Raw genomic sequence first — 20,102 nt, 5'->3', positions numbered from 1 at the left:
TATATATATATATATATAATACAATTTTTATAAAAACTTTTACAAAGTAATTTTTTCTTTTTTTAATTTTTTCAATTTCTCATCAAAAGTTCTCGCATGAAGAGAGATAATAAACAGCAATGACGTGAATTTTAATGATTGAAATGTCAAAAAGACATAATTTTTAGATAAATATAGATTTTAGATAAATAGTATAGAGAGAGGAACATGAAGTGCGCGAGAAGGCGTTGGCCGAACGACACCACGAAATCAAACTTGACCGAGAGACGAAGCTAATTAACTTACGAAGCATGACCTAGAGGCGAAGTTGAATCGTTACACTTTCCTCAACGCGGTAGAGGAAAGGAAGAATCGAGAACGTTCAATGCAATCGGCGCGAAACTTTTGCTCGAAGCTTCTCTACGCCGCTTATGAAATTTCGAGTCCGGTGTGGAAATCGAAATGTTCGCGAATCGCGCAACGGTGTAATATATTGAGAACGAGAAGCGCGCGATGGGCTAATCGACGTCGGTCGAGCTTCCGTTTGTCAAAAGAGAAACAAAAGCATCGGAAGCGCGCGCTGGACTGAAAGCACCGAAGAGTTAAATTAGTTTTGCCGAATGGACGTTTCTATGCACTAGGGCGGATTCTATTCTAACGTGAGCCGGAATGAAAATAAGTTCTATCTTCTGCCACGTATTTTAACACAACGCCGGAATAGATGAGAACGGGCGATGAGAATATCGGAGGAAGCAAACAATACGCTTTTACCAATCACCGATCATTTATACATTTTAGTAGTTTTTGCGATTTCCCGAACGAAGCTTAAAGACTCACAAAGAAAAATTTGTCGATAACGGCAAATTTGTCTACCGGATTTCGAATCCATTATGAATTATACAATTGATTTATGATTTCGAATTAGATCGTAAAAATAACTCCTTATAACTACTTATTATAATTTCTTTCTACTTCATTTATTTTTTGTTAAATTTATGATATCTTTTATCAAAACATAAAATTTGTTTTTATATATCAAGTTATAAAATATGACGAAACTTATTGGAAAGAATTGTTTATTTGATGTATAAATGGCAAAAGGACTAAATAATTGACTATGGATGTATAAATGGTGAGAGCTAAGAGACTAATTGATGTTTAGCTTCAAATATGCATCATTTCTCAATTTTAGTCAACTTGATTAATCGGAAATTACATGTGACAGGTGTTGGGTGTATGGAGCACCAGTTACATCCCCAAAGGGACACGTTTCGGCCCCTTGGTTGGTCAGGTGTATACGAAGGATTCGGTACCGGCAGACGCGAACCGGAAGTACTTCTGGCGGGTAAGAAATCAATTTTACATCTCTATTTCAACCAAGATATTATTCGGATTACGGCAAATAACTCTTTGTCGAGGCAACGTAGACAGATTCGATAATACTAATGAAAATTTTAAAAAAGAAGGTACAGAAAAAGATTTAGGATGAGAAGCCAGCAAAGATCAGAAACTCAACCAATCTAAGTCTTAAAGCAAAAATCCACGAGAAGCCGTTGATACAACTTGTAATTTATCAATTCGTTATAACGATTACTTGGTTCCTCCACAATTTTCTCACGAAATATACGATACAAATATACGATGAGAATAAACAAACGCGAACGTTAATCAATGCCTTTGCAGTAATTTCTTGTAATAATTCAGTATTTTCTCAGAAGAAAATACGTGAAAAAATACAAAATATTTGTAAAAATTGAAATTGTAACCTTGGTTGAAAATATGACTTTAGAGGCTCTTTATAGTCATAGTTATCAAGAAAATATATTAATGGGTTGACAACAACTTGCGTTATAAACTCTTCGACAAGTATCATGTAACTTAACTTGTAGTGTAACTTAACTTTTTTTTTACTTTATATACTTTATAACTTTTTTTATTAATAAAGATAAGATTAATAAAGATACATACATTTACTTGTTTTTATTACGTTTCTTAATGTCTTACGTTTCGAATAAAAAAAGATTTGTTATCTGTTTATTTTTATATTATATTGTACAAAATACTCAATATGCGGCATACATGATAAAAAATGTGTATTACGACACGGAAAAGTTAACGATGTAATAGTAAGCGATCGATGTTTATAGCGTTAGTTAAAATTGCTACCAACATGAAACTTTGAGAACATATAAGAAATTTAAAAGATTTTCAAATCTTTTTTTGACGTTTATATCTTTTGAGATATGATGGAACATATCTATAATCAACGAATGCGTCCATAATTAAAGAACCGTCACGATATTGTCATGAAACCGTTTCAATCGTCGTAAATACAAAAATGATTTTCGCATTTTGCTCAGGTATACAAGAACAATGAACTGTTCTATTACATCGACGGTTATGACGTCCAGAAATCGAATTGGATGCGTTACGTGAATCCCGCCTACTCGTCCGAATCGCAGAACCTAATAGCATGCCAGTATAAGGTAAAGTAATTTTGCAGATCGCATCTTGCGAAGGGGAGAGCGTATATTTTAAATCGCGTCTAGATTATGCGCAAGGAAAAAAGCTCACAATTGTTGCTGTATCCGTGTTTCAGATGAACATTTATTTTTACACGATCAAGCCAATATTACCGCATCAAGAGTTGCTGGTTTGGTACTGCAGGGAATTCGCGGAAAGGCTCAATTATCCGCTCACCGGTGAGCTGATGCTTCAGAGAATACGTAAGTAGATATATACTCCCCGTAAGCTAATATGTATAACGTGAAAATGAAATTATAATATGAAAATTTAATGTGCAAATCAAAATCTCAATATACCGCTAACATTTGTAATATATTAAAACATTTAGCGTTGTGAGGAAAGCTAACATTTATAGCTTATACTAAATTTCACTTGATTATTCATATATTTCTATCACCATATTTCATGATCTTTTGTGTTGTCTGTGTTTATGAATAGTCTTCTGTATAAAATAGAAGCTATGATTATTTAAATAGTTAGTGTCGCATAATATGATTTAATTCGAGTTAAGAGAATTTTATGTGCCATCTGTGTCCACCTATACAGCAAAGAACCTTTCAACTATATGTATAAGCGATTTTGCAAGTTATAATGTAATGCTACAGAAACATTGTAAATTGTTGGGGTGATTAACTTTTTTGTTTGCCGTATTATGGAGATTCGAAAATTTTTGGTATGTCACTTTACTGCAGAATTAAGCAAAAAAAAAAAAAAGATCGTAATCTTACTTATACTTTCTTCTCTTGCAATTGAAAGCAAAAAGACTTTTTCTGTTAAACAAAGTTTACTGCTTTTACTGTGTTCTGTTTTACACTTGTTTTAAGGTAAATAGTTTAGCATGAAAATGAGCAAAACGAACGCAGCTAGAAAAACTCAGATGTAAAAAATAAAGTTTAGTGGAGTACAGTTCCTATTTTACTATGTCATTTTTTAGTTCTTTTCTCATACTCAACGCGTACTTCTTTAGACGCACTTGCTACTGAGAGTGTCTTTGCATGCTGGTAACACGTATATTGTGAGTTAGCCACCCCTGCTGTAGACATATATAGAATGTCTCAAAATTCGTAAATTAAAATTTACAGCAAGAAAGTTTATTTTTGAAAAATGAATTAAAAAATTATTTGTAAATTTTTATTCCAAGCATTAGCTTCTGAGATATAAAGATTCAAATGTGTAATTATAGATTACATTTAGTCACCTGTGAGTAAACTGAAGTGTACGCGCATCAGCACTCGTTAATACTACGCGCGACTCATAGGTAGATAATCATCATAATTAACCACATTTTAACTCTCATTATCTCAAAAAATACTGCTTAAAATAAAAATTTACAGATAACTTTTTACTTAATTTTTCGAGAACTTTCTTGCTATAGCATTTAGAGCCACGAATTGTGGAGCACCCTGTAGAATATAGCAAAGTACAGCCAAATTATGATAAATCCAAAACTATGCATTGGATTATAAATCTCTTCAATAGATGTTATACATAAAATCGTACTAGCATAATCCGTAAGCATAATTGGCACGGACAAGCAAGTAAGTAAAATAGATACAAACGAAAGCTGTCTCTAAAAATCTTTACAGTGCAATCGAATGTCGTATAACAAAATTCTATTTTATAAATTTATCTTTGTTGTGGACTGAAATGAAGTTCTTTTGTCTATTTTCTCGTTCCTTATATTTGTTTTTAATCACATAAACAAAATAAAAATAGATATGGAAGGGAAAGTTCATAATAAAGACATTGTTTAGTCTCGATGAGTTCACAATAGGTGCGAGCGTTCGATCGTAATAGAATATATAATAAAATTTATTTAAATAATAGAAGGCGATAATTTTCGCGCTCACATATCCGAAATGATAATCTTTTTATGATGCATAGATTGTGTTCAAATTTACTTAAGGATATATTACACATACTTTTCAACAAAACGAAAAAATTATAAAAAATTACAGATTTTTCTATATTATATTTTAAAGTAATATAAGAAGTTTGGTAGCGATTTAGAGACCTGGATAAAAAATGATTTCAATAAGTAGATGTTTTTAAAAAATAATTAAAGTGAGAAAAATTTCATTTAAATTATAAAATTGATTTATTAATTATAAATATTGACCTTGAAATGTTTAATATGCATATGATATTTATTTTTATACAGAAAGTATAAATTTTCCATTTCTTTTTACAGAGTAATAATACTTTCTTAAATATTACAATATTTATTATTATTATATATTTTTATATAATATATTCAATATCAATTATATTTTCAGGACAACAAGTACAACAATCAACGCTACCAACAGAAATTTCGCCCGCCGTCGACGTGATATCGCCTCTGAAAGATCCGTCAATCTACGAGAGGCGTCAGATGACACCAACGGATGGTTCCGTGAGGTCAGACGAGGGTTACCATTCAAATGGCTATCACGATGAGATTTTGACACCACCAGAGGAAAGCAGTGAGTCCGATAGTGAAAACAACTACGTGTTGGATTTCAGTAAAAATGCCAAATCGTCAGTGTGCAACGATGAGATTCTGAAGCAGGACAACACCGCGGCGAAGAACGAATATAGGAAAGTTAAGATTAAAATTTCCAAGACCTACGGTAACTTCCAGGCGACAAAGGGCATAGCTGACGGCCCGACGAAGGATAAGGAGCAGGAGTTGTCCAGTCGAGCGGTCACTCCGGAACTCCAAAAGCCGGTATCACCCGTCATTCTACAGAAAAGCACGATTCTATCGACCGTGACTGAGGATGAGATATCTGAGAAGAACATGAAACCTTTCTACGAGCCGGAAGTCAAAGGTGGTAATCTACCGATGTCCGGCAGATCCGCCTACATAGCTAACCCTAGCAGTTCTATTCTGGAGAACATTCTACTACGTAACAGTACAGACAACAACAACAACAGCCACAACCATCATCACAATGGCGGCTCGCAACAACACCATCAGCATCATCAGCTGCATCATCAGACTCACGTAGACTCAGTGACGCCGCCACCCTCCAGTCCCACCGAGATGGCATATTCCTACAAGAAGTCTCATCGTTACGGAAACATTTTGCCCTGCAGCCCGGACTCTAGTTCGAATCTGCCTCTACAAACGGACTCGTGCGTGAACTCAACCAGCGGCAACGGTGGTGCGCTGTCTAGCATGCAGAGTCCCACCGGTAATCTACACTCCAGCACAGGAGGAGGGCTGCATTCGAGCACCGGTGGAAACAACGGCAGCTTACCGCCGCATCCGGGAAGTTTGCACTCGTCTAGCAACGCCGGTGGCGGCATACATTCCAGCACGAGTGTGCTCTCATCTAGCGCGATGCTAACGTCTACCAGCCCACATTCGGCATCCACAACGGCAAACGGTTGTCTGCCGAAGCGGAAGACCAAATCGCCGTCGCCATCGTCAAGTCAGAACGGCGTGTCCACCCCAACAACGATTCTTTACTCCGGCAGCTCCGGGACCGCTGGCTGTCAGATCGAGTCCGCCAGTCCGGTTTACCCAAACTCCGCTGGCAGTAGCAGTAGCAGTACCAGCAGTAATCAGAGCATCTCGCCGATCTCGCCGATTCAATCGCCCTCATCCTACAGCCCGTACGGTAGTCTGTACGGTCATCAGAATAGTTCGCTGCATCACAATATGGGCTCGTCGTTGTCTATCAACTGCTCCGCCTATTCGCCCACGCCGAGCGGCAATGTCGTTTACGAGAGGACGACGGATGGCAGACGGCTAGAGGCCACCAGCAGTGGCGGCCATCAATTGCCCACCTCATCAACCATGCAAATTGATGGCAACCAGGCGTTGATCACCGGCACGCACAATCTTCATCTCGGTCATCATCCGGGTCTTACCATTCATCCAAATTCCTCGTCATCTCTCAACAGATACTCACCGGCGAGCTCCTTATCACCGGACGATCATGGTTGTTCCCAGAGCGGCTCCCTTAGCCCCAATTCCCAGGGCTCGAGGGGTTACAGGTCGTTGCCTTATCCGCTTAAGAAAAAAGACGGCAAGATGCATTACGAATGTAACGTCTGTTGCAAAACCTTTGGTCAGCTATCAAATCTCAAGGTACACCTGAGGACGCATTCTGGCGAAAGGCCCTTCAAATGCAACGTTTGTACCAAAAGCTTCACACAACTCGCGCATCTCCAAAAGCATCATCTCGTGCATACCGGTAAGCTAATATGAGTATTAATCTTCATGTAATTGTCGAAGTAAAATTCATAATTGGGAGTAATAAAGTGATATCTCCAGTTTTTCAGCACATTATATTATTAAGGGAGTCCTAAAGCCGTCTGCGTATTATCGAGACTAAATCATAATATTTTTATATAAAAATTACTTTTTTCCTCTTTTACAGATTTGAAAATCCTTTTCCAGAATTAAAGTATACGTGTCTGTTAGGTAGAGTTTATGCCGAGAACGACAAAAAATTTTGAAAGAAATTGAAATCTTAAGAAAAATTTTTTGTTATTCTCGACATAAACTCCTCCTCACAGACACTATTAATACGAATACTTTAATCCTGGGGAAAAAATTTTCGAATTTGTAGAAGAGGAAAAAAGTAATTGTTATGCAAAAATTATAACTATCGATAATACAGACGGCTTTAGGATCCTCTTAATGTATTTTATATGAAATGTTCATTTTGTAGAGTTTAATTTATTTATTTAAGATTTAATTGAAAAATTTATATATTACTCTTTAAAATTTTGTAATAATTACTTTCCGCTTTCGTATATCCCTCGTTTGCAAAAGTCTAACAGACATTATACTGCGAATCATAATATCATATAACGTTATAACTGGACAACTAATTAATATAATATACATAAAAAGGATTCTTGATTCTTTTTTTACGTCCGAATGCAACATTTCCTAAATACGAAGAAGATAATAATTGTGATGATAGATACAACTTGCTTATCAAGAGTTTGATTAAGATATTATCTTAATCAACTACTGCTTTAGATAATATATATATATATATACATTTTTATCAAATACGACTGTCTTCAGGTGAAAAGCCGCACCAATGCGAGATATGCAAAAAGAGGTTCAGCTCGACTTCGAATCTAAAGACCCACCTTAGACTGCACTCTGGTCAAAAGCCGTACGCCTGCGACCTTTGCCCCGCCAAGTTCACCCAATTTGTTCATTTGAAACTGCACAAGAGGTTACACACAAACGAACGACCGTACACCTGTCAAGGTTGCGATAAAAAATACATTAGCGCGAGCGGCCTCAGGACCCACTGGAAGACAACGAGCTGCAGACCAAATAATATCGAAGACGAGCTTGCGCTCGCCGCGGCCGTGGGTTCGCCAACGTATTACGAGTACGGCCCTGATATGAATGTTGGTAAGTATGAACTCTCGATAAGTCTACAATCAAAGTAAAGGAACTGCTTATCTCTCGTTAATGCACGTTGCTGAGATAATCGTAAAGAAAATTCATTAAAACGTTCAAAATATATTATTAATCGGCAAATTTGTCGATATATTATTATATATTTAGAATCTCGGAAAGAATTGATCGGTTATTCAAAAGCAGAATAAATGCGCTAGGCATTAGATAAGGAAATAAGGATAACGCTGGATGAGCAAATGATCCTTGCAGGAAATATGCCCAAGGAATGCGAGTTGGAGCACATTGATAATTACGACAGGCATGGATCGACACATGGCCCGCACTCCACGTCCCTCCACAACCTGGAAAATTCCGTGGGTCGGCCGAGTGTCATAGAAACGTCCCAACCACACATTATCGAGTGTACATAAGTACATTACAATGTTACATAAATACATAAGTCACATGATGGGGTATGAGCCCCCTTCTGCTCGAACGCAAAATGCAATCGTGGAAACGTAAGAGAATTGCTCGCGACAGAAAAAAGAATGGACATGGGAGCTTTCCTATTCTGAAATGGCAGTAAAGAACAGAGCTTTTGCAAATAGTGTTGCACAAGGAATCTTCGCAAGTTCTTCTTCTTAATTTCGATGAAATATTATGGTGGATTTTTAAAACGATAAAATAATTTTCATAAATTTCTATTAATATTTTCTTTAATAATCTAATTTGAGAATTAAATTCTTTTTCTACAATTGTATATCCTGGAGATCAAAAATACATAATAATAAAATAATATGATACAAAAAATATATTAAAATATTTTATTTATTTTGTTTTTCATTATTTTTATTATTATTAATTATTATAATTTCGATGTTGAATTGTATTAAAATAACTTTGGAAGCTAAACTTGAATGATATTAGAAATAAAGAAAATATTCTAGGCTTTAATTATTTAATTTGATTTATTTTTCTTCGATCATATTTCATCAAAATTTGAGACGATATTAATGAATAATTTCTCAAAATAATGAGAAATTATTAATTAATCCATAAAATGATCGATCATCGTTAATTGTACAATAGAAGTTTAATCGATTGATCAACAACCGCCTAATTTTTTAGCGGACACTTTGAATTTTGTTGTTTTAATACCGAAGACGAAAAAGGGAAGGTGGATTTTTTCTAGAAAAGCTGACGAAGTTCTGTCTAGAAACGCGCATAAAGTTCCTTCCTTATAAATTATCCTTGTAAATACTCGTTTCTATATTTTTTCTATCGTAGCGTTATCAACGAAAGGGAGAATGGTGTTTGAAATAATTAGGTTTAATTGCTTGATAAGATCGTAATACTGCCATTTCAGGAGAAATAGGAAGAACAGTCGCATAAGCAACGGTACCAAAATCGGATTTCTCAATTACTCTTCCACGATGCATTTTGGAATTGCACGTCGAAGACAGAATATGATGATACAATAAACTTTCAATGACTTGAATAGGTAAAAGATAACATTTTAAAGTTGCACAAACAAAATTGAAAAAAAAATTTTTACTTTTACGCCGCAAAAGTATGGTTAAAAATGCCAATTTTGACAAATTTAATCTTAATTTTCTTGAAAACTTGACATATTAGGCCAATCCGCAATCGGATTCGTTTTCAAAAATCCGTTGAAAAACATTTCAGGTTTATTCAGATTCTAAAAAATGATTCATTTTTTTTAACTATAATTTAGTAAGATTTTACTACATGTATACTTTCAGAAGCTCGCAATGATCACGGCGTTAATTACATTGCAAAAACTAACTTTAAATGTATTACAGGTATACATTTTAAAACGAAATTTTGTGCGGTCTTCGACGTGCTAAAATTGTAGGCCCGTGTGTAAAATGGCGGATTTTGTCGGCACCCGTCATAATTAACGTTCGCGTAATAGCGAATGCTCAATAACAAGGAGCAACAACAAGAAGACTCGAATAATTAGTGACGACACGACTGCAACTATACGAGACCTGTACCTGTATATATATTAATATTATTATTATTTCTTATTTGATAATTTAAAAAGAAGTAATATAAGGAGCTCTAATTTATGAATACCTTTATACATATAAATATATATACCTATATATGTGTATATACATCCGTGTGTACACATGTATATGCGTATGTGTACTTGCGTGTATACGCACATACATGCGTGCATACCGTCGTCATCGGTTGGCGGACGGTAGACTGCGCTTTACGTTAACTTTTGCGAAGTAAATTTTATATTAGAGATTTCATTAATGATATTAATTTATTAACGCGTGTGTAAAAAGACGTTGAAACTGTCGACGTGCGCTTCTATTATACTCGTACGACTCATGTTTTTGAACACGATCGGCACACAACTTTGTTAGCACTTTAAAAGTGTCCTTTTCTTTTAGCATTCCTAAGAAATTCTAGATTTACGATAACGAGATCGTTAATATTTATCAAAATTTTACGTCGAGAATTTCGTATAGTGGATCATAGTGTAATTACGATAACGAGACTTTGCTCTTCTTGGATTTTAATCGCGATAAAAGTTATAGTATATGTGAATCGTGCACTGAAATTTTTAATCGCGCTTATTATTTGCATATTTTTTTGGTTCTCGATAAATATTATATTATATACGTATTTATAATGTTACTGTCTTTATTAGCATCCATGCTTGAGCATGTTTCTATTTATTTCAGCTATGCTGAATCTTTCTTTAATTTAAAGAAAAATATATTTTGTATAAATCATAAGTTTTGATCGCAAAAAAAAAAAAGATTTCTTTATATTTTCATTGTACTTTTCGATGAAGATATTTGTAGCTTTAAACGATCAAAATTTGAAGGTGGGGAGGACAATCGTCTGTAATAAATCAGAAATTATGATAGTAAATCTAGTCAAAATGTCTTGGAAAAAACACTAGTGCAATTACGACGTTTCTTAAGAAAAATATGTATTTCGAAGTCGGATAAAATCTTCGCGGCAACGATTATCAAATATTGCGTGCGCGAATCGATTCTTCGATCACATTGTGCTTCCTATACATAGCACAGAAAGTAAAAGTTAGAATTAATGAAAATCGTCGAAAATGCTATTCTTCTTTCTCGCAGCTTCCATTAATTTTATGCAAATTCAGCGAGTTCCATAACTTCCATTAATGCTAAGCTAGGTCGAACGAGTTAATTCTAAGCGCAGCTTACCGTACGTGGTGCGAAACAATTCACTTCTTACTGAGGGACGACTCTAGGGTTTCGTCGACGCAAAGCACGGGGACGAGAGAATTTTTTAACAATACGATACGAATTTTTAAACGAACGATAAGAATTTTTAAAACGAGATCGAGAACCCCCGAGTCGTCGTTCTGTAAAGATATTAATCTAAAGGACGTATCGCAGACTGATATACACATGGCTATCGAGCGTTTGTGAGATTTTAAAGAGTAACGTGCATCGCGATACGATTCCGTGCGAAGCGAGAGAGAAAGAGAAAAAGAGCGAAAGAGAGTGAAAGAGAGTGCGAAAGCGAGAGAGTGTGCGATTTTCAAGAATGCAGGAGTGTGTTACATCATCGTTTCTAAATTTCGGCTTCCTTCGCAAGATCCTTCGAGGCTTCGGTTCCGCAAAAATCTCCCCCTCGCGTCCGACGTTGCGACGCTAAACAATTTTCAATCCAAAGAAATCCGTTTTTAGCTAAATCCTTTCAGGACGTAGCGGGAATACGCGATCACTCATATTCACCATTCACCCTTATGCCGAAACCGCGGTGCTCGCGTGCGAGATCTTTACGAAACTGATGACCCTCGTTTCTCCATACTCCGAAAATTACCTATTATCCTCATACTATTCACTACCTGCCCGCCGGGCACTGTTGAACGAAAAGTCCTTCCTCGACTGTCCCGGCAATTATACCGTAATAAGTTTAACGAGCAGTTCAAATTGGACTCGCAAACGATGTATCGTAGATTCACAAGGCCTTTACACTGATTTGCTGATACCCTTTAATAACCAGGCAATTTGGACGACTCGCAGGCATTCTACGGGATGTCGAGTAATTGAAAAAGTATCTGTACAACGTGACGTATGCTACAGCGATAGTATGTTAGAGATTACGCTCCAGGAACTCCTCGAATATTGTACGAGGAATTTGTGTCCGTGTTCTCGATGTCAGTCTGTAAGGCGTCCCATCTTATAGAATGACACTGAAAGCACAAGAGATGAAAGACGAAGCAGAACCTAGGAAACATTTTTATTCGAAACTCGTTACACAATATCGCATTGCAAGCAATAATGAAAATTCCTTTGGTGATATCGGTCGCGGTTCCTGGTGACGTTCTTCACGACCGAATGTCATCCTGTATACTGTCTCGATTCCCCGCCTTGCCTGTATTTTGAGAACACTATTACAAATAACGAAGTTAAAACGGAGCTAGAGGAGAAACTTAGGCGCTTAGGACTTTGAAAAGCTAATAACGAGACGTCGGGAATGGAAGAAAAGGAAGTAGCACACGGCACAGCGCGTAAAAAGGCAAACGGTGAAGACCATGTAAATACATACGCTGAAAGTAGTGAAATAACGAGAGGAAGCGACAAGCGAGAGCGATTAATCGCCTCGAAAACAAACAAGCAATATTTAGTTCTTATCATCTCGTAATAATTAAACGATAACGATCCAACTGTACCGTGCACGCACACGCGCGCGTACGCGTGCACGCGCTCGTACGTATTTAAACGACTATAAATTAAATGTTAATTATCCTTACATTTCGTATACATATATAAATATATATATATATATATAGTGAAATTGTTACGCATTTATTATCATTATAATTATTGAATAGGTAATGCTCAATTAGCATTTGTTTCTTAAAATAAAGAATAAATATATGGCTGTTGGATATTTATATGCACATATCACTACCATACCTACATATCTTGTTATATAAAATTAGATATCATTATAATGATACTTGAAGTGACACAGAAATCACGTTCAATAACGATCACACGAGGGGAAAAAAATAACGAACGACGTGAATATGGACATCAACTGGATATATGGAACCATAGGACAATAAGTTTTTCAGCTTTTATTGTAAATTGATCTACAGATCATTGTATCCTGATTCAATTATCATTTACATTATCATCATAAATAATAAAATGCCACAGCTGTCACTTATTGTTTCCACATACGTCTACAATCAATCCGAGTTTGCCTCCAAGTTTTCACAATAAATTTGTATTACTTCATGGCAAAAAAAAAGATTTAATGTATTATTTAAATTTTACTAGTCTTTTGCTATAAAAATTAATACCTTCGGCGAACAAATCGCACAAAACTGGTAGTCGCCGAAAAGTAAAAAGGAAGAAAGCTACACTGTTAGAAATTTCATTATGAATTAAAGTAACATGTAAAGAAAGCTTGCTGTATAGCTTTCGCTATAAAATAACTGAAAAGTAATGAAATGATTTAACTGAAAATTCAATTACATTTTAATGCAATAAATATGTGCATTAAATTTCAGCAAATCCACAATGAAATTTTTTTGAAAGTATTGTACATTAAATTTTATAAAATTTTATGAAAAGTACAATAAAATTTTACGAAAAGTACATATAAATTTCATGTGCATTTACACAAATATAATTGTCAATTAAAAATACATAAAAAAATATAATGTAATAAAATTTAATGTTATGAAATTAAATTCAACTTGTCTAACTTAAAAATATATGAAATTTCATATTTTTAACAGTGTATCTTTAAATTATCATGTATAAATTTTACACTCGCGTAATCGATCTCCCCTAAACGGAGATACTAGTACGATCTTTCTTGGATGCGTATTGAGAGAATAATATACATTCCTATAGTAATTAGAAAAATAATACAATTTTGCCTTGTTAATGAAAACAATTAACTATATGCATAATCACATGATTTACACGGGTACAATCATTTGAGTATGTTGTCACAGCTAACCAATTTTCTGGAAACAATATGGAAAAAGCAACTTTTCATTTATAAACGATATCAGATGGCGAAATTTTATTCATATATTTCGTAAATCGCTATCGCGATTTTGTTTAATACGTTATTAAAATGCGAACATCCTGAAGACGACGATGGAAATCAAATATACCTACTTTATCAAGGTACAGGGCTGTCTGTTCCACTCCCACTGTTGGTCCCAGCTTCCGTCTTGGTAGCAGCCACCCTATCACCTCGCTTGGACGTTTTCGATAATGATGCTACTTCTTTCAATAAACCAGATATCTTTTGCTGCATGTTAGAGATTTTTGTCTCATACTCTTTCTCCGATGTTTTCATCTTATTGCGAAGTTCCGTTTCGGACGTAAAGTTTTTTGCCTTGAGTTCAGTGATCTGTTATCAAAATGTTAGTTATGTATGTGTCTGTTTTATCGTTTACCAAAAAATTTCCGAAAAATCTACTCACTTGTCTATCTTTTGCTAATAATTGGCTCTCTTTTATGCTGATCTGCTTTTGAAGATTCGCTATCTTCTCTTTGAGTTGTGTAACCGCTACAACGTGATCCGAACTATTCGGATCATGAGGATCATGCACGCCGGCCATCCGCGCTGCTTTCGCAGGAATAGGACCATTTGTGTCTCCACCTTCTGACTGTGGCGGCAATTTTGTTACATCCACTCTGTGTGGTCTTTTGTTGTGGCCCTTCAGTCTGTAAGAAAAATGTGAGACATGTAATTGAGAAATTCGAATGTAATTTAAACATGTGTTTAATATTACCTTGCATGAAACATGTTTCGAGAAATTGTGATATACACACAATATTAAAGCTACCGAGCACAGAGTTACCTTGTGATATTACGAATTTGGATAATTACTTTTGTTCTTTGTGCTTTGCAGCCCGCTGTTGCGCCAATTTCATATGTGCTCTTCTTTCTGCATTTGATTGCTTTGTCCTCGCCAACGCTCGTTTATACGACAGTGTACACAGCCAACATAACAACTTGCCATCCACCTAAAAACCAAAACATCACCGTAACCGATTAAATAGCATTGCGATAGAATAAATTCATTACCATGTACCGACAAGAGAGCAAGGTCTTAGTTGTAGAAATTATACTTGATGCTTATTCGCTCTCTAAAAAAAGAAAAGAAATCGTGACAGGAAGTCAAATATATGGACTCGGAAAATGTAAATATTGTAGCAAATCAAGATACACAGCTACTATCGATTGTTCAGAAGAAGGATCACAAAGTGTTGTATTCATAGTCTTTTATGAAGGAAATATATGTATTGTTATATAACTTACTAAAAATTTATCACATATATTATGTCTTATACATAATCTTTTCATGGAACATACTTATTATTTAAAGATTATTTCGAGCATTAAACTCTAAAATCTAAAAAATAAGAATAAAAATATAATTACATTACAATAATTCATAGTATGCGAGATTTAGGAAATGTAAGTCATGTATTCATATGTATTTTTAGAGGAATAGGAATGAGTTGTTTCAATGCATATAAGAAAAAAAAAAAGAAAAACGATATTAGAAGAAGAAGATAATAGATTTCAATATAAAATCTGATTTGTATGTATATATATATATATATATATATATATATATAAAATACAGTTAGAAATAGTCCCTTTTGAATATTGAAAGTCAGGAGGATATTGTCTTTGCGTTACCTTTTTATCTTCATCCTGTCTATCAAAGGCACACTTCTGCTTGCATTGTTCGCATGTAACCGGCGGTCCATAGCGTTTTTCCGAATTTGTACACCGTTGGCATTTGCTACCAATAAATGCAGCAATGGTATTGCAGTATTCGCAAGCCGATGGTTTGCCATAGGATTTCACATTTTGCTCACATTTTTTACATATGGTGCTTGTGTTACCCTTTCTGTGGAAGTAATTGAAGCAATACAATAATATTTGTTTCCATTTTATTAACAATTTTTATAAGAACAAAAGTGGTTTGTTTTTACACTTACATGGTTTGCTGGAATTCTGATCTACAGTATGTACATTTTACTACAGGAAAGGCTCCTCTGCATTCCTATATGAACAATTTTTGTTCTTAGATATTACTAGAAATATAATATTGCTAATTGATCAAATATTTCTATTTTAACCCTATAGATAAACAGCTGTTTTTCACCAATGTCATGTGAACTGTGAGTCAATTATACTAACATCACATTTCTTCTAATAAATCAGTTGTGCATAATCGACAAAAAATTTCTTTTATTGTTTTATACCTCTACTTCAAATTCTAAATGCTTTTAAACTCAGATATTATATTGTTTGTTTAGCACAAAATACATAGGGAAACTTTGACTGTTAAAATTTTAACTGTTTCTTGAAAGAGTCATGGTTCACATATATATGCAGAGTGAATTTTTCATATTCTTTTAACAATATCCTTGCCAGTTTTTACAATTTACAGTAAATAAATATTCAAACAAAGTAATATTGATAATAATTTATAAGAAAATTAACAGAAGAATCTAAAAATTTATTTTCAAGCCTTATAGGTATCTTAAATTTTTTAAACAATATTAAATGAAAATCTACCGAAAAATGTTCAATACAAATGTGTAAAGCCATATTCAATCAAAACGAATTTTGATGTCTATCATTTTGTGTTAATTTTACAAAAAATTTCCACAAATCAATCACACACAACTGGACTATTACAATTAAATTAACTGGAATATCACAAATTGACAAATAATTTATTGCAGTTGCGGATAATTTTTTTTACAAATTAAAATTAAAATCAACAATTAACATTGAAAATGATTTCGTTAGAGCTAGAAATGTTTGTTTATTGACTAAATATAATTATTATTGGCTTGTAGCTCTTTCCTTTTTATATTGTGACTAAAGAATTTATTGCCATGATGTCCAGCGAAATCTGGCTAGTCAATTTAAAGATAATTTCAAATAAAAATCCTAGTTTTTCGAGGATTTATCCATTGATTAATTTTCATTATTTAATTGATTTTCATAGATTCGCGCAATATTACATGCTTTTCAAGCTTAGGATTCCATACGAATGAATTAAAATGCTAACATATTTGAAATAACATTATTTATAACTTTATAAATAAAACATTAAAACAAATATTCCATCAACATAAACGATTTTTTTATTATGTGCTATTTTAGACATTAAATCCAAGTTTTTTATTGATAATTTATTGCATCTTTAAGAAAGGACTTAAGCTTATTCTACAATGTGCTCTTTGTTTCCTGTTTCTTGTTTTTTACCTTTTGTTTTTTTCTCCTTTGCAACCGTTTTATCAACAATTGTTCTTTTTATTATGTGTTTCTTGTTTCTTTCGAAGTTCGAAACTTAACTTTATTTCGTTAACTTTTATTTCGGGCGATATAAAACAAAAAACTGGATAAGAAGTAAAAAGACAAGATGGAAAAAATAATAAAAGGCAACAGGAAACAAAAAGCACATTGTAGAACAGGCTTTATATCTTGCAAACACAATTTTTCTTTATATTATTTCTTCCTTTTTTTACGCTTCTGTTTTAGAATAAAAGTATAATAAATTCCAGGCCAGCCTTGAAATTTTAGGGATTTTCCAGGAATTTTTCGACGAATATAAAATACCAGGATAAATGTTGAGTATGGCCACCTACTCCGATTTTCCTGTAATTTTGTATTTGTATTTTCATGTACAGAATATATTCCGAGAAGGAAAATGGTTGCTCGTCTCATTTTTTTATCATTTCATTTTAAAGTTTTATGATGTCGGTAAGTTGGAAAATAATAATTTAATCAGCAAATGAATTTCTAAAAATTAATTAAAAGCACAAATTTTCTTATATAATTTAAATTATAATAAAGAATAATTCGTGATCTATATAAAATGTATCTACATATCTAAATATTAAATAGAAATTTTCTTATATAACTTAAATTATAGTAGAAAGTTTATGATTCAAAATTTATGCCTTTTTAATTATTTTTATGGGGATTAAAGTTTAAATCTAACATTTCTTTAAAGTACACACTATAACTGTAAACGCGGCTACGTTCATTTATAACTAAACTGATGTTACATTTCAATTGTTCATTTACAATGAACAATGTTCATTTATAACTAAACTGATATTAAACTTTTTGATATTAAACTGATGTTAATTGATTTTTAATTAATAAATGATAACATTAATGAGCAGGCGCAGTAGTAAAATATTATTAAATTATTATTTTCCAACTTACCGACATCAAAAAACTTTGAATTAAATAAAAAAACTTTGAATTAAATTCAAAAAATTTTGAATTAAATAAAAAAAACGAGACTTGAGCGATAATATTTCTTTTTGGAAAATATTTTACGTATAAAAATTTACAAAATTGCAAGAAAATCGGAGTATGCGGCGTCATACTCATTTATCAATTCCAGTATAATTTCCATGATTGCAAATAATATCATCTTAGAAATTCGAATCTGTTTCAATTTATTTGAACTGGAAATTGTAAAATTCATACAAAATATTATAGGGTATACAAAATATTATAGGGTATATTAGGCTATAAAGATTCGCTTCAATTAAATTTTTCGCATATTTGTGTTAAATTTCTTAATTCAAACAGTATTTTTACGCGAATAATCACGTTTCACAGAACAATGTAACAAAGAACTAAAAATATCCAAACATAAAGAATACATAGCCTACTGAATCATACCTAAAATTTCTTTTCAGTTATACACATACATACACAATATATTTACACAAAATTCACATTTTTTAAACACGAAAATGTTACCGAAAAAAACAGAAAAATTTTGCTTTTAAATAAAGCACGTGATAAATCGTTATATTTCGCAGATGATTTCAATTTCAATCAGACATAAGGAGTCGTCTAGAATTTTTTCAATGCTGCGAATTCTTCGCGTTGATTCGAGAACAAGGAACCCTCGTGAACAGACGCTCGCGAAGAATAGATATAGTACGCGGTGCACGTACCTTGCACAACTGTTGTCCAGGTGAAAGATCCTCGAAGGGATGCCTGGAGAAGCACCGGGAGCATGCGAAGAGCGCCTGCACATTGTTAGCGCTCATCTTCGGCAACTTCCCCGCGATCGGGTTAGAACGCGGCTAACAGATATGTGTACCGGAACAACGGAACGAGGCAACGGGAGAGGCAGTTGCAACGAGGAGATGCGAGATCGAAAATAAGAAAAAGCAGCGAGAATGTCACAACCCACGATACAATACGAGAAGTTACGAATAAGTGTAAAAATCGACGATGATAATATGCAGCACGATTACTCCGATTGCGGCTGTACTTTGGAACCGGTTGTTGTATGTTCACGTAGCCATCTGCGACTGTTTGCGACCGCTGCGACGGAGCGTTATGGCCGACCATAGCCGACGGAGGTGGCCGTCCGAGGGCGCCACCGCTCACGAACATATGCCTGCTGCACACTGGACGCGATGAACGACGAGCGATGAACAATATCCAATGAGAATTCTGTATTACATCGTCATGTGAGAAAAAGCAGTGGTTTCATTGGATATCAATTCGTCGCTCATCGCTTATTGTGTTTATCGTGTCTGGATCTCGATGTGCAGTAGACAAATTTCAACCGGTTGATGAATTTGTCTTATGGATAAATTTACTGCTCCTATTTCCATTAATCTAAAGCAATATCCTGAATGGCTTATCGGCTTAAATTTATGTTACAAAAATTTCGTCCGTGATAGTCTTAAAGATCGATATAATTCTTACGGGAGTTCACGTCCCTTTGAAGCTGCTTCATTGAAACTTAAAATTTATGTGATCAAGGATAAAAAATTGATAATATAATACTAATTCCATGATTTATTAATTTTGCACATACTAAGTATATATGTATATAAAACTAAATAATACTCGATTTTTATTTAAAATTCTGATTTTAACGTTTTATCCGAGTTTGATTATCAACAGAAATAATAAATGTAGAGAAAAAAATGGTAATTTTGTGACTATATATATAGATCTTATTATTTTTACATTTAATTTTGCTAATTTTGTGCATAGTCATCTTCAGTTATCTTGCAAAGTAATATGGCTCCTTCCTATCATTCTGTATATAATAATACATCATAATACGTATGCAATATATATATATGCATACGTATTATGATGTATTATTGTATACAGAATGATATATATATATATATATATATATATATAT

General features: G+C 33.8%; 2 protein-coding genes across 4 annotated transcripts in view; one reads left to right on the top strand and one right to left on the bottom strand.

Moving 5' to 3' along the window:
- The window catches only part of LOC108752913 (PR domain zinc finger protein 1), a 38,862-nt gene extending 30,406 nt beyond the window's left edge, over positions 1-8,456 (top strand). For both annotated transcript variants that reach the window (XM_018494122.1, XM_018494123.1), the window contains exons 3-8: positions 1,205-1,324; positions 2,340-2,465; positions 2,579-2,705; positions 4,782-6,692; positions 7,538-7,879; positions 8,138-8,456. In XM_018494122.1, coding sequence (XP_018349624.1) covers positions 1,205-1,324; positions 2,340-2,465; positions 2,579-2,705; positions 4,782-6,692; positions 7,538-7,879; positions 8,138-8,298 — 2,787 coding nt within the window. In that variant the 3' untranslated portion in view covers positions 8,299-8,456. The remainder of the gene's footprint in view (positions 1-1,204; positions 1,325-2,339; positions 2,466-2,578; positions 2,706-4,781; positions 6,693-7,537; positions 7,880-8,137) is intronic.
- LOC108752914 (protein FAM76A) overlaps positions 1-19,269 on the bottom strand; it is a 55,149-nt gene extending 35,880 nt beyond the window's left edge. The window contains exons 1-7 of one of the 2 annotated variants that reach the window (XM_018494124.1): positions 18,886-19,269; positions 15,886-15,950; positions 15,581-15,794; positions 14,762-14,898; positions 14,352-14,595; positions 14,041-14,278; positions 13,642-13,883 (exon numbers count right to left, since the gene is read on the bottom strand). In XM_018494124.1, coding sequence (XP_018349626.1) covers positions 14,045-14,278; positions 14,352-14,595; positions 14,762-14,898; positions 15,581-15,794; positions 15,886-15,950; positions 18,886-18,981 — 990 coding nt within the window. In that variant the 5' untranslated portion in view covers positions 18,982-19,269 and the 3' untranslated portion in view covers positions 13,642-13,883; positions 14,041-14,044. Of the gene's footprint in view, positions 1-13,641; positions 13,884-14,040; positions 14,279-14,351; positions 14,596-14,761; positions 14,899-15,580; positions 15,795-15,885; positions 15,951-18,885 lie in introns of those variants that run through there. The other variant, XM_018494125.1, reaches the window with a different exon arrangement.
- Between the last annotated feature and the right edge of the window lie 833 nt (positions 19,270-20,102).

Source organism: Trachymyrmex septentrionalis, unplaced genomic scaffold (genome assembly GCF_001594115.1).
Source record: "Trachymyrmex septentrionalis isolate Tsep2-gDNA-1 unplaced genomic scaffold, Tsep1.0 scaffold62, whole genome shotgun sequence".
Taxonomy (NCBI): Eukaryota; Metazoa; Arthropoda; class Insecta; order Hymenoptera; family Formicidae; genus Trachymyrmex; species Trachymyrmex septentrionalis.
This window is presented reverse-complemented; position numbering and strand designations above follow the sequence as displayed.